Consider the following 14,648-nt stretch of genomic DNA (forward strand, 5'->3'; position numbering starts at 1 on the left):
GCCCGGGTTCGAAGCCGACCTGCGGCTCCTTTGCTGTGTGTCATACCCCATCTCTCTCCCACCTTTCCCGTCCATCTACTGTCACTCTAAAATAAAGGGAAAAGATCTCCCAGAAATAATCTTTAAACATTTTTTTTTTAAATACATAAATCCATGAAATAAACAGAAAGAATTCAGGAAGCTCCTTACCCGGACTTTGTCCCGTAATTAAAACAGAAATATTGTGTGTTATACAGTTCAAATACAGAACATTTTTACTGAGATCTCAGACAAAGCTGCTCAGTTCGTACATTTCTGAAATGAAGTCTGCTTCTTTAATTATTAAAGCTTTTTTGATGCTTTTTGACACTTTGATTTTTAAACTATTCACTATGATGCTCTTTAATGCTTAAGGTACTTCTTTTGGGCGCATGCTTAAGGTACTTCTTTTGGGCTTTTGTTGACTGTCGCTAATCTGGTTAATAATTTACGATAATGGCGTTGTGAATAGCTTACTACGTTAGTTGTCGGAGCACAGATAGAGGTCCCATAATGCAATTTGAAATGTGAATAAACAGGAATACAACTGTGAATCTCGTTCTACGGACAATTTCTGTTAAAATATACAGTCATACAACTGTTAATACACAGATATTTCTTAGAGTGCATGATTGGCAGAGAGATGGGAGATGACAGAATGGCTCTCCTAATCCAGAACTCCCAAATGTATGAGCGTCGTCATTAAAAGAAATGTACACACGGCGTGTACAGGATTACGGCTACAGGCGCCACTGAGTACATGCTATGGTGTAAGTGATTGCACTCTACTGTCTGTAGAAAATACCAAAGCCAAAGAAAGAGATTGGATCAGTTCTCCATGTAGCTAATAGTCTTTTCAAGACCGACTGCTGTGTTTACTGACTCACAAATCATTTAGACATATTTGCATACCTAAATGAGCATCTCGCAAGACACAAAGCGAGAGCTAGCGAGTGTATGCTCTCGTTAATATTTAATGAAGACTAAACTGAGTGGCGCTGTGAGAGAGTTTTAGCTGTTGTGTGATGTTTTTTCATCCTTTTCACTGAAAGGGCTCCAATCATCTGGGTCGAGTTCAGCTTTTTATGCTCTCAGTGTCTGAAGAACGACAACCACTTTGCAACAATTTGTATGCAAGCTGATGAAACATGCACTACGGTCCTGTGCCGTCCTGCTCAAAGCTCCCACAAGCAACCCAACATTACAACAAAAAATGATTTATGGAAGCTTTCTTGTATGTATGAAACCGCTTGCTGTTGCTTGCTCGCTGTGATACAGCAGTGGAACTTTAACGTTACTGAACTTGCATTACTCTCGGCAGAGATCATTGTAGGGAATGGGTTTACTCAAAGCACCACTCCGTACCATGAGTGCATATGTTTGCATTTGCCCTTAACCCAGGCATTTTAATTCATTAATGTCCATCAATTAATTTCCTAATGGTATCTAGGGTAATTAACAAAGACACCACTGAATACAAATGAATGATAATTTTGCCTCGACGTGCTTCGCTTTGAAAAAATTTCTGCATCGGCATTTATCATCACAACACATGGACACAATGTTCTCTGTTAGTGGTTTAGTAAGGCTTTATAGGCATTTGCTGTATTAAACATAAATGACAAGAAGAGTGAACGTTAAGTCTTCACTTTGGAAACAGTAGTTGACAAAACAATCTCACCACAATCTCAGCCACTTAATCAGAATCAGAATAGGGTTTATTGTCAAGTAAGTAACACAAGGATTGTGCATTGATGGATGGACCATACATTAACATATTAAAAGGAAATAAACATTAAATGTAAAAGAAACTATAACCTAAACAAATATATGCAATATAACGGTATGGTTTAGAGCAGGTTGTGCAAAAATGTTGAAGGATGTGCAAAAATTCAGGCTGTTCAGCTTTAAGTCCCCGTACAGACCAAGTACGGACTGTGGACTGGTAGCTGGAGAGGTGCCAGTTCACTTCCTGGGCACTGCTGAGGAGCCCTTGAGCAAGGCACCAAACCTCCAACTGCTCAGGGCACCTTTAATGGTGGTCTAGTGGTGTTGGGGGGGGGTTCAGGAGTCTGTGTCAGTGGGGTCCCGAGCCTTGATGAGGCCCACTGAAGTTTTTGTGGCGTGAGGTTTTGGTCCTGATGGACGGCAGCCTCCTGCCAGAGGAGACGGGTTTAAACAATTTGTGTCCAGGGTCGGAGGGGTCAGCCAATACAATATAATTACATTTTATTTATAGTGTCATATAATACCAGAAGTTATCTCAGGACACTTTAAAGATAGAGTAGGTCTAGACCACACTAACTATAACTTACAGAGACTAGACAATACCCCCGAAGAGCAAGCATTTTTGTTGTGAAACGTTTGTACAGTTTGTCATGGAGTTGCAGATGTTCATATTTCCATTTCCAAGCACTTAAAAAAAAATTGCTCATGTTGCTTTAAAAACCACACAAAAGGACACAGAAACAGCTACTACACTGCGTGGCGAAATTGTTTTCTCAACTGCAGTTTCGAAGGACAAGAATGAATTTCCATCAGAAAAATGGACATTTGAACATCTACTGTATCATTGCATGGCAACTGGGGAACTCCATTTGCGGAGGAAAATGGTGTGAAACAAATGGAATTTCCAAAACAGCTGCTAAATGAGAATAATTTGAAGATGATTTTCTCTATCAGTCAGACATCACCATCCCAACACTTCTTTCATCTGGCGTACTCGCTGGACTGTCATTGGTCTTTGTATTCTGTTATCAAACTGGAAGAAGATGGCATTGTTCTAAACTCATCACATTCCTCCAAAACCTCCAAAATCAGTTTCTCAATCAATTTGAGATGAGAAATAGGCCGTGCAGTTGCTGAGATGCGTAACACTAAGTTTAAATTCTTTGCTTACAAGGTTGAGGCGTTTGAAGAGGTGAGTCACATCCTCACAGATTGGTCTGCCGAGTAAAATCTCAGCTCCCAGAATCTTGTACAGTGAAAGCTGAGCCAGTGAGTTGTAGCAGTAGTCTGGCTTGCCAGTCATCACTCATTCACATATTGTTGTAACCCTAGACTGTTCTCTGTAAGGTATGGATTGATTTGAATGAACAATGGCAAAGGTCTGGCACAGCCTCCTTCACAAGTCACATGATACTTGCCTAGCAGTAGTACCTTTATTTGTCAAAGGCAGGCTGCTCTGTTGCTATAATGCACTGTCAAATAGTTGCCCCGTGTCCAGTTTCAGCAGGTGCATGGTTGCATGGCGATTTACTGCTCCTGTAGAGCCCGAGTTTAACCCTGGCCTCGTCTCTTCTCTGCAGATGACATGGAGGCCATTCCAGTCAAGCAGTTCATCAAACACATCACCAAACTCTACTCAAATAACCAACGTGGATTCTCGGAAGACTTTGAGGTAAGAAGTGAAGTCTTGTATGTGCAAACCAAAGATGATGTAAACATGCTGCAATCTTTACTGCAATCAGTATGCTGGCCAGCTCTTCATCTCCTGGTCCTTTCTGTTTCAGACTACACCAGTCCTCCATATAAAATACATTGTGAGAACTTGTAGAACATAAATCTGAACTTGTATGCTACAGCTTTTCACTTGTATAAAATATTCACACACATGTGAGCAACATTTTAAGTCATGGAAAGGGAAAGAAAAAGTCCAAGAGCTCCAAGAGAAAAAGACCAAGAGCTCGGAAATTGTATGTTGAAATTTGTTCTCAGAAAATGTGAAGTCGGAGGGGAAAATAAAGACAAATGTGTAGATTGATTTTACATAAACACAATGAAAGCTGCAAACTTGTAACGCAACTTCTACTCATTTTATGATTTTTTACTTGAGTTTGTTTTTTTCAGCACAGCCACAACTCAGCGATTACAGCCTCTTGAGTCGGTCTCTGCAACTTCACACATGTGACATCACAAAGTGGTGAATGTGCTCAACATACAAGTTCAGATTTTTGTTCTACAAGTTCTCTCATCGTCTTTTACAAGCTCTTGCATTTCGCACCATATTGGCCTTCATACCTTGTGTTGATTTTTAGGAACACACCTGCACATGAACACACACGCTATCAGATACTGACGGCCAGGTTATGATAAACTTAAAGATTGTGCAAGAGCAGGTTACCTGCACAGATCCTGGAACAGTCCACTGTGTCAGCTCAGAAGTAGAGTTATCGCATTCCTGTTGTAGTTTTAAAGCTCTTACTAGCATATTGTTCACAGTACGTTAGTATGTAAAATGGAGAAAAGTCAGGAGTAGCAGATCACTAGAGCATATTGTTTAGAAGAGAAAAAAGATCCAAGGCATTCTTCTTGCAAAGCCTTTGTTTAAATGGCTATTTCATATTGAAATTGTAGTACATTGAAATAGCAATTTAAATAAAGGATTTTTACATTTTTTGAATGAAAAGCACCTTGGACCTTTTTTCTCTCTTTTGAACATTTGTGTTCCCCTTCAAAAGAGCACCTTCATGACTTGCTTTGAGCTTCCGAGCACTTCATTTTTTCCTTCTAAAAGATATATTGTTTAGTCGTCATTTATCAGAAGTGTTACCATATGTATCTTGAACAGGAATAAAATATGAGCTTTATGCAGTCTAAACACACTCCCACACTACATATATTATTTGAAGCAGAGATAGTAAGAGATAATGAAGACAAAACAGGCTGCATACTGAATAACTATGGTTATCACAGAGAAAACGAGCAGGACGTTGCAGTGATGGGCAATTTTGTTTAATTATAACCCTTGCATGCTTCATCACACCAGCTCCCTCTGCAACTGTGATCTGTGACAATATCTTGCTCGTTTCTGTTTTTTCCATCGTCACTCGTCACCTTGTTTCCAGCTTTTCCTCCACTCTCTCTGCATTGCTGGGCCATGTTATTCCCAGAAAGAGAAAATTGGGTGGACTGAGCCAGACCCTTTGAATAAGTAACTTAATAGTTACACTTCCAATGTAATCCCTCCCCTTCTCCCACAGGAAAGTGCTTTAGGAAGGGAGCCCCTTACCAAATGAAATGATCCTCCTCCCACATCCCTGCTGCCCCAGTTTCTCCTGCTTTGACAGAGTGGAGTCAGGGAGGCTGAGGTCATCAATCATCACTATTTAGTCTAAACTACATTGTAATGGCATTGTTGTAACCCAGCCAGATGAACAAAAGAATCAGTAAATGCTCCAGAAATCGAAATAAATACTTCAAACATGCTGGGTGTAAAAGTTATTATGGCTAAAGATGGGTGACAAATTGAAGAAAAGGTCTCAGTCGGCAGATATCTACCAGGTGGAACACCTATTGGAGATGTTGGCGCAACATGTTACACGTGTCTATACCGAGGTTACTACAGTTTAGCATTTTTCATTAGTTTTTTATTTTTATTTTTATTTTTATTTCATTTTGACTATTTGTTTTCAAATTCACTTGAGTTTAATTAGTTTTAAAAGCAGGTTTGCTAGTTTATTCTTTATTTTTTGAAAATGATTAGTTTTAGTTTAGTTTTTATTAGTTTTAGTGTTGTTAGTTGTAGTCTTTTGTGTAATATGGGTTATTTTTCAGGGGCAAGATTCAAAAAGTTTTCAAACAGTATTGTGTAATAATAACTCAACAAAAACATCATACAATTTTAGAAATATGTATCCACAATGGATTCAACAATAACACCAGGACATAAAATGTACATATGATGAGTACAAACAGTCTACACAAGACGCCGCAACAGACTAAAGAAGACATATATGAACATGTGTTTTGAACTTTGGTTCGATTAAAGTGGCAAACTTTTTGAAGTCAATTGACTCACACAGTTGATATTTTCTTAAGGTGATAGTATTGTGACTTTGTAATTGCCTAAATTCAGGTCTGAGTCCATGACTACTACACCAAGATTTCTGGCTTTGTCTGTTGTTTTTAACAGTGCCAATTGAAGTTGAGCGCTGACATCTAATCGTTGCTTTTTAGCTTAAAAAACAACTACCTCAGTTTTGTCTTCTTTTAATTTAAGAAAGTTCTGGAACATCCAATCGTTGATTTGTTCAATGCACTTACTCATTGCTTGTATTGGGCTGTAGTCCTCTGGTGATAAGGTTATGTAAATAATGTATATGTAAATATACCGGTATTATTCGGGTCTTAGAAGCATTCTTTGGACCTGTATCCAGAGCATCGGAATATATGTTTCTCAATCAGGGTTTTAACGCAGTTTGTGACAGTTCACAGCTTCTTGGCTGTTTAGGGCTTATGGTCAGCTCTGTGCGTTGCTATGGTTGCTGTACACAAACCAACCAGCTGACAGTTTGCACGGCTGGGGTGGAGATACATGGCCAAAAGATAAGAAGGAGAAACACAGCTACTTTTAAACATTATTAATGACTTGTATATCAACAGGTTTTTGGATATGCCCAACCATCGCAATGTCGATATTTTGAAGAAGCTTGTTGAAGAAATGAAAGAGGGACGCTATGTTCGCACGGTCCAACAAGTCCTCCACCACTGGAAAACTTTGAAAAAATCCTCTTTTGCACTTTGCAATATTCACTTTCATTAGCCATGTAAACAGCTTAGTTGGAATATTGTTTTTTTTTGGTTTAAGAGCAAACATCGGAATAGCGTGTGCATGTAAACGTAGTCACTGTCAGCCTGAAAGTAGAGGAAAAGTATATGCACCACATTGAACTGCAGCCCAAACCCAAGCTACATCAGTTCACTACAGAAGGGAGCTGACACCAACCATCCCTTCTGTTCTAGGATATATAGGGATGTGTTTATGTGTGAATGTGATTGAGTTTAACTGTCTGCACATATAGCCTATGTGTATCTGTGTCAGTTTGTGTACCATCTGTTGATCACATCACCTGTCTGTGTGACATTATATGCAGTCGTATCTCATCCTATCATACCTGCAACCTGATCTGCTCACACATACTCACCATGAAGCTCGCTACACCCAAAATTAATCCCATTCCCAATTACTATGATGAATCAATGTTTCATAGTGCTAAAACAGGGTGGTGTGCCTGTAAAGCTCCAGAGGAAATGAGGCCCAGGGGTCAGAGCCAAATCCAGCGCCTGCCTTCCCTGTTGGCCGTGCTTAGCTAGCAGCCAACAGCTGTTTGCTTGGCAGGAACTTGACATTAAACACTGACATATATTCACAGGCTGCTAAGCCCAGAATTGCAATCTGTCATTCTTTAGGACTGTAAGCAAGGAAAATAATTATGAGAATAAATATAGGAAGTAAACAAGAAAAAGATCTCCAGGGTGAATCCTGTTATTCATTTTCAGTAGTTAAGCACGCGTCATGTCACCATAGCTGATACTTTCCAACATGGTGAACCATGCCCTCAGGTTGATAAAATAAATGACTATGCCAAGCGATGGATGTAGTTTATTTAAGCACAAGGAAAGGAACACTTGCTAAAGCCAAAAAGAAAGAATAAAAGACGGCAAAGAGGGAATGACGTGTTGTGGAAGTAGAAATCGGCCCCAACAGGTAGAACTACACTCTAAGAAATCAATCCGTAAAATCACAGAAAAAGTTCTGGCAGCTTATTACCCGGACTTTGCCCCGTAATTCAAATTTTTTAATTTTGTGTGTAGCTACAGTAAAAAATTGGTTAGGCCTATATAAAACATTCTCTCATACAAAGCTGCTCAGTTAGTAAACTTCTAAAAACGTTGAAAGATCTTCAAAAATGTCCAAAAAGCGCAACGCACGACTTTCTTTAATCTCCCAAAACCAACCTTGGTGGCCAACAAAAGTTGGCAGAGCACAAATTATGAAATTCAAAATGTAAAAAAACAAAAATATGACTGTGAATCACATTCTATGGACAATTTCTGTTAAAATACACAGTCATACAACTGTTAATACACAGATATTTCTTAGAGTGTAGAGGAGCAGCTTGTGTGCAAGAGACATGGACAGTTATGGCAGCAGCATGTGGTGAATGTGAGATACGCAAAAGTACAGTATGGATCAACAACAACAAAAAAACACATACGGTGTGTGGAAAATTATGGGAAGTAATTTCCTACATTTTATTGTTAAAATGGAGAAACCAACACCAATTGAAATTCCCTTGACATATGAGAGTTTTTGCAAATGAACCCTTCTTTTCTTTACAAGATCTACTGCACACTTCTTATCTGCTTTTTCCATCACTGTATATGATTTATCAAATGCTGCATTCATACCATGTCAAAACAATTGTGAGAAATTGACTGGGAAGCAGGGCGTTAAGTCTAAAGTGCAGGTAGCAGCCCATTGTTCACTACACTGCACAGTCCAAACGTGTTGCTAGATCAAAGTTCATGGGGTCATAAAAAAGTCCTCTGCAGAGCATGAATATGTTCAGTAAATGTCATGGCATTTAGATTAAAACATCATGTCCATTAGATTTAGGCATTCCTTGCATACAAGTTCAATCGATGCAATGGTTACTTCACAAAAGGTTAGGGGGGTCACCAAAAACATTAGGGTTCATCCTCTGGGGACATCCACAGTACATTTTCTGTGAATGCAACCAGTCATTTAGAGATGTAAAGATTATTAAATTATTTGTCAACTATTTTGATAATTGGTTAATCAATTTGAGTAAAGTAAGATTTAAGTAAGTAAAAATTCTCAGATTCCAGCTTATTAAATGTGAATATTTTCTAGTTTCTGTCAGGCGGGGCAAACAGGGAACTCAGGATGCAGGACTCAGACATGCAGTAAAAGTCAAACAAAGTATTTATTGTACACACGGTACAAAACAAAACAGGCAACAGTCTCCAAAAAACACTGGCAGCCAGAACAAAAAGGTAAATCTAGCGATGGTATCCAAAAAACGCTTTCACAGACTCAGGTCAAAAACAGGCAGAGGAACAGAAACACTTACAAACTCACTGGGAAAAATTCTGGAACGCTAAACTCAAAGGGATAAGACGAACTGACAGAGAGCGAGAGAGTGACTATATACACCTGAGGGGGGAGGGGCGACAATTAGACACAGCTGCAAGACATTAGGGCTGGGAAGGTGATCACACAAGGCGGGAAGGCAGACAAAGACCGGAAAGAAAGTGACCTGTAACACAAACACACGGTGAATTTCAAAATAAAACAGGAAGTGAGCAAAGTAAGTGGATGTGAAAGAAAACTGAAAACATGACCTAGGATCGGGAGCTGGGCATGACAGTTTCTTCTCTCCTCTGTGACAGCAAACTGAATATTTTTGAGTTGTGGACAAAACAAGACATTTAAGGACGTCATCTTGGGCTTTGGGAAACACTGATCCACATTTTTCACCATTTTCTGACATTTTAGAGACCCAACAATTAATCCATTCATCCAGAAAAAAAAAAACGTTATTTGCAGCCCTACAGTCACTTTTTAAGATTCCTTTCCATACACCAAAGCGTACAGACATATCGGAATGACGTATGGGTGTATGTGTGTGTGTGTGTGTGTGTGTGTGTGTGTCCTTCCAGGAGGTTCAGCGGTGCACTGCCGATATGAAGATCACGTCCGAGCACTCCAACCACCCTGACAACAAGCACAAGAACAGATACATCAACATAGTGGCCTGTGAGTACACTCTCTATAGCACACCTATAATGCATATCCTGTCCTATGTCCTTCATATAGTACCCATAAAACATACTGTATTGAACATGTATATTATTACTATCAAAAACATTGTTTACTCAGTTACTTTCAGAATCAAAGTGTCTGTACTTCTTTAACATAATCCATATTGGTGCAGGTATGTCTCCACAGAAACCAGACACTACTACTCCGGCATACTGAGAAACACAGAGAGCTTTCCCTGGTGGTGATAGGTTTAGAAAGGGCTTGATTGTAATGGACGTTCATTTAGTTCTGCACTCTAGCTTTATGATTTTGGTATTGAAAAGTTGTGTTTCCTCTTCAAAATAATTTAAAAAAAATATATTAAAGGAGGGCTTCCAGCAAGGACTGCTCAGGAAATGCTTCCAAGAGTAGAAAGTGAAGAGAGAAAAAAAAAACAGAAGTCAAGGAATTAACAATTAGTGTTCTTCCTCTGGAGAGCATGCATGTACTCGGTAAATGCCAAGGTACTAAGCCATGCAGGATCCTAAGTGCAATTGGAAACATTTGTGTTAGGATGGTTCTAGATGAAATGCAGCTGGATCACCCAGATTTGTAGGGTTCCTCTTCCTCCTCTGGGATCATGAATATTAAAAGCAAATTGGCCATCTGGTCATCTGTTACATTGTTGATGATTTTTTCCAATTGGTGGCATGAAAGCAAAGGTCATATAATTGCCCAATAAATAGATTAAGATTCCCCGGGAATTGTCAATGTCCAAAGTAAATGTCATGTCACCCATTAGATTTTAAGATATGTACTTTTGAATGTTTGTTCCAGATATCTATCTAGTTCAATAAAATCATTAGCGGACCTCAAATAGTCATTTCCCTGAGGAAGCAGAGCAGGCCAACATTTGTCTGGCGATTTCTGTTACGTTTAGAGCCCAGTTTGTCTGAAATTGAAGACCAACCAACTGGGCTCCACCACGAGCCAAGCAAAAACGTACCACTTACCTCTAGTCCCAAAAGCACCACACACATGCTTGCCGCTTGCCTACATCGATCTGTAATAAATATTCCACATGTGTCATACAACCATTTGCTGTGTTGAAAGCAGCTCAGCCTTGTGTTTATTAGAGCGCATGCAGTAGCAAAGGGCAGGTACCATGCTGTTTGGCTGTCTGTAAAAAGCTACACATCCCAGTTTGACCATTATTTCAACCACAAAGATTAATGTGCTTCTTGGTTGGGAGCGATGCCTTGGCAGCGCACCAAGATAGCAGCATTACTGAACATGGACAGCACCGTGTTAGGGTTAGAGGGGAGGTTAGCTTTTGCCGTGGGTTTCAGTCACACAGACACGCTCACTGTTTGACTGATCTGTGTTTTCTCCTCAGATGACCACAGCAGGGTGAAGCTCAGGCCGCTGGCTGGGAAGGACTCCAAATACACCGACTACATTAATGCCAACTATGTGGATGTGAGTGCAACCACTGGGATATCTCAAACACTGATCTGTGTGCTCGTATGATGACGTGAATCATTTTGGTGATGATGACTGCTAGAACAAATACAAGACAATAAAGAATCCAGAGATATATTTTCGTCATTATGTCAAGTTTTGGAAGAATTTGGTTTGTAATACTTTAAAGACCTCCTATTATACTCCTTTTCAAATTCTGAACCAATCAGCTGTTAGATCAGCTGAGAGCAAGGCGTTTCCTAGCATGCCCTAGGTCCGCCTGGGTCTTGTAGTCAGTGAAAAGCAACTGCGCTGCCTGCCACTCAAAACTGCGGCCACCTTGATCCCATGAGGTCATCATTGCCTACGTGTGCATGACGTCAGAGCAAGTCGGGATCAAGTCGGACACAAATCTTCCCAGCATGCATTGGGCGGCGATGGCTGGTGATTGATTCTGCCCATGCCTGGCTCATCGCGAACAAGCCTAATGTCTGAGCTCTTGGCCCGCCTTCCTGAAAAGCCCAGTCTGCTCTGATTGGTCAGCTGGCCCACTCTGTTGTTGGTCAACCAAATTCAAACAAGCTACTGGGCGGGCTGTGCTTGCTCCGGCAGCACCTATGGGCAGCACAAACTGGGCTGGCTTTGTCAGTCACTGACATCACTAATGGAGGAATTTCAAACAGGAATTTGGGCGAGGCGTTTCAGGCAGTTGAGAAAAAGTGCTGTCTTTGCTTGGACTGAAATGTGTTTTTTGTACTTTATACATCTATTACATACATAGGAAACTATATAACACACTGAAATCCAGACAAAGCATAATAGTGGCTGTTTAATGATGTAATTTCTATATGCCACTTGTGGCCAAACTAATAGTCTGACTCATTCATCCATTAGGGTTATAATAAGCCCAAAGCTTACATCGCAGCCCAGGGACCTCTCAAGTCCACCTTTGAGGACTTTTGGCGGATGGTTTGGGAGCAAAACACCTGCATCATCGTCATGATCACCAACTTAGTGGAGAAAGGCCGGGTATGTTCCGACTCTCACACACTCGGCGAGTTACTTTTTTTTTTTTTTTTTCAAAAACTGTGAGGTTAGTACTGCTGAGGATAACACAGTTGCCTCATATTGTGGCAGGGACTCATCAATCCACAGCAGACATTTAGACTTGTCAAACACAATGTAACTAACAAAATGAACAATGACTAGTGGCTAAATTTGATTTAGATGAGCCAATTCCCGAACCCTGCTGGCTCACAAAGCCAACAATTATGTTATCCGTTAACACCTACGCTTTTCCTGCTATGGCTAGTAAATCCGTCCACTGCGAGAAAGGCCTTAGGCCCTGTGGCGTCCTGGTGCTAGAGCTGATCATACACATGTCCAAGGTTTATGGAAGCTGGGCCTTTTATCTGAGTGAATGAACAATTATTGGATGAGTCTTGTACAGGGTCAGAGCAATATGTTTATAAAAGTAATTATCATTCCTCTGGAGGTATATAAAGGTGTAGGCTGTTCTCAGTAAAGTATAAAAAAGCAGCAGCTGCTACACGCTAGTGTATGTGTACCTCAAATGAAAAGGTAGAGGGTCAGGGTTTTTTATACATCAGGTCATCAAGATTATTTCATTTACTTATTCTCATTTTGGTACCCTACTGGCTGTGTTCAGCCCTGGAAAAAATACCTTGCCACAAAAACACTAGAGACCATATTCTGATGGGATGACACCAGCCACAATGCCAAATTAGACCAGGGGCGTGAAGTAGCTTCCCTACTTCCTACCCCGTGACTTCTGGCGCCATTGCTTTTACCACACCCATCTTCAAACTCAGCCTTTATTTTGATCTAAAATATACACAGTTGTCGCTGTGACAGAATCTGTCCACAGACAGACAGAAATATAACCACCTGACAAAGTAGGTAGTACAGTAGGTGTCTCCGGGACCACATTTTGCCATGGTGAGGTTTCCTGCAACAAATACTGGTAAAATTGACACACTTTACACAATTTGGTGACAATAATTGTATCTGATTTGTGTGTGTGTGTGTGTGTGTGTGTGTGTGTGTGTGTGTGTGTGTGTTCTACAGAGAAAGTGTGACCAGTACTGGCCAACAGAGAACAGTGAAGAGTACGGCAACGTGGTAGTCACACTGAAAAGCACTAAAGTTCACGCCTGCTACACTGTCCGCCGCTTCACATTGAGCAACACGAAAGTCAAAAAGGTGAGAAGAAGAGAAAAAGTGGCACAGCAAGGTAAAGCTGTTTACCTTGATGACGTGCTATGCTAATCACAAACCACAGTAACAGCCTGTCGCCTGTCCAACACACATTGAGGTATTTCTTATTATTCATGTAACCCCCGCACAGTGAATATGTGTAACGTACAAAGCATTCCTGTGCATTATGTTTCCCTTTGTACTATTCCTCCCTGCAATATTTAAAACTGATATGCTGACCAGAAAATGCACAATATGTTCATATCTGGTTGATTAAACCCGTTGTCATTGAACAATAACATCCCTAATGAAGCGGCAATATCTTTAAGACAAACGAATTGTATTTCCAATACCTTTATTCACAATTAAATAATCCTTCTGTTCCGCCAGTGGAAAGCTTTTCATGTGAGGCAGTAACAGCAGGATATGTTCGTTCTGCATCAGCAGTCAATTTGCACGGTTCCAATGCGGCTGAAAACCTCCAGTAAATAAGGATGATATGTGAATGTACAAACAGGAGAGAAACCACAGAGATTCAGTACTGAGAGCTAAACACTGGCTGTACAGACAGGGAAGAGAGTATCACAGGTTGACCATGGTTGACCCTCCTCTCCTTTCCTTCCTCTCTTCCACCCAGGGTGGGAAGGGGAACCCTAAAGCACGGGCCCAGAGTGAACGGACGGTGCTCCAGTATCATTACACCCAGTGGCCCGACATGGGTGTCCCTGAGTACACCCTGCCCGTCCTCACCTTTGTCCGCAGGTCCTCAGCCGCCCAGATGCCTGACATGGGCCCCATGCTTGTCCACTGCAGGTAAATGTCTCTACACTGCTTTCACTTCACTGGAACTTCCCTCATCACTCTGCCCCCCATCCATCTTTCAAATACATTCGTTCCTGTGTTGTCATTGTACACATTAACTGTTCATAGTGCCTGTGGTCATTCTGCGTCTGTCTATTTGGCTTCATTCATTTTTGTACACTTGGATTATATTAAAGGTCTTTTTGGATTATTGTAAAACAAATGCATCAATTTCGTCCTTTCTGTGTTTGTAAAGAACGCACTCTTTGTACTGCCCCAACAAATGCCACAATATTTTTCAATTCTTTGTTTTTTTTATATTAGAGATATTACAAATGAACTTCCCACCTATACCCTTTTTACACTTACATCTACTGTACACTGCTACATTTTGGTTCAAACACTAATACCTTTCGCTACGTTTACACACCTTGCGTCCACACTACTCCGGCATTTTTCCAGCCCTTTGTAAACACTGCTGCCCCCGTTTTGGTTGGAAAACTGTTGGGGTTGCTTTGTAGCATGGATGGGCACAAACAGAGGCCTTTGGAAACGGAGACGCACGTCAGTCAGTCTTATCGGTTAGGTAGGCTTACATACC

General features: G+C 40.7%; 1 protein-coding gene across 2 annotated transcripts in view; it reads left to right on the forward strand.

The window, feature by feature from the left end:
- The window catches only part of ptprga (protein tyrosine phosphatase receptor type Ga), a 509,782-nt gene that overhangs the window by 478,451 nt on the left and 16,683 nt on the right, over positions 1-14,648 (forward strand). For both annotated transcript variants that reach the window (XM_028575592.1, XM_028575593.1), the window contains exons 15-20: positions 3,327-3,418; positions 9,487-9,583; positions 10,965-11,047; positions 11,924-12,058; positions 13,118-13,252; positions 13,884-14,059. In XM_028575592.1, the coding sequence (XP_028431393.1) occupies positions 3,327-3,418; positions 9,487-9,583; positions 10,965-11,047; positions 11,924-12,058; positions 13,118-13,252; positions 13,884-14,059 (718 nt within the window). The remainder of the gene's footprint in view (positions 1-3,326; positions 3,419-9,486; positions 9,584-10,964; positions 11,048-11,923; positions 12,059-13,117; positions 13,253-13,883; positions 14,060-14,648) is intronic.

Source organism: Perca flavescens, chromosome 4, assembly GCF_004354835.1.
Source record: "Perca flavescens isolate YP-PL-M2 chromosome 4, PFLA_1.0, whole genome shotgun sequence".
Classification (NCBI taxonomy): Eukaryota; Metazoa; Chordata; class Actinopteri; order Perciformes; family Percidae; genus Perca; species Perca flavescens.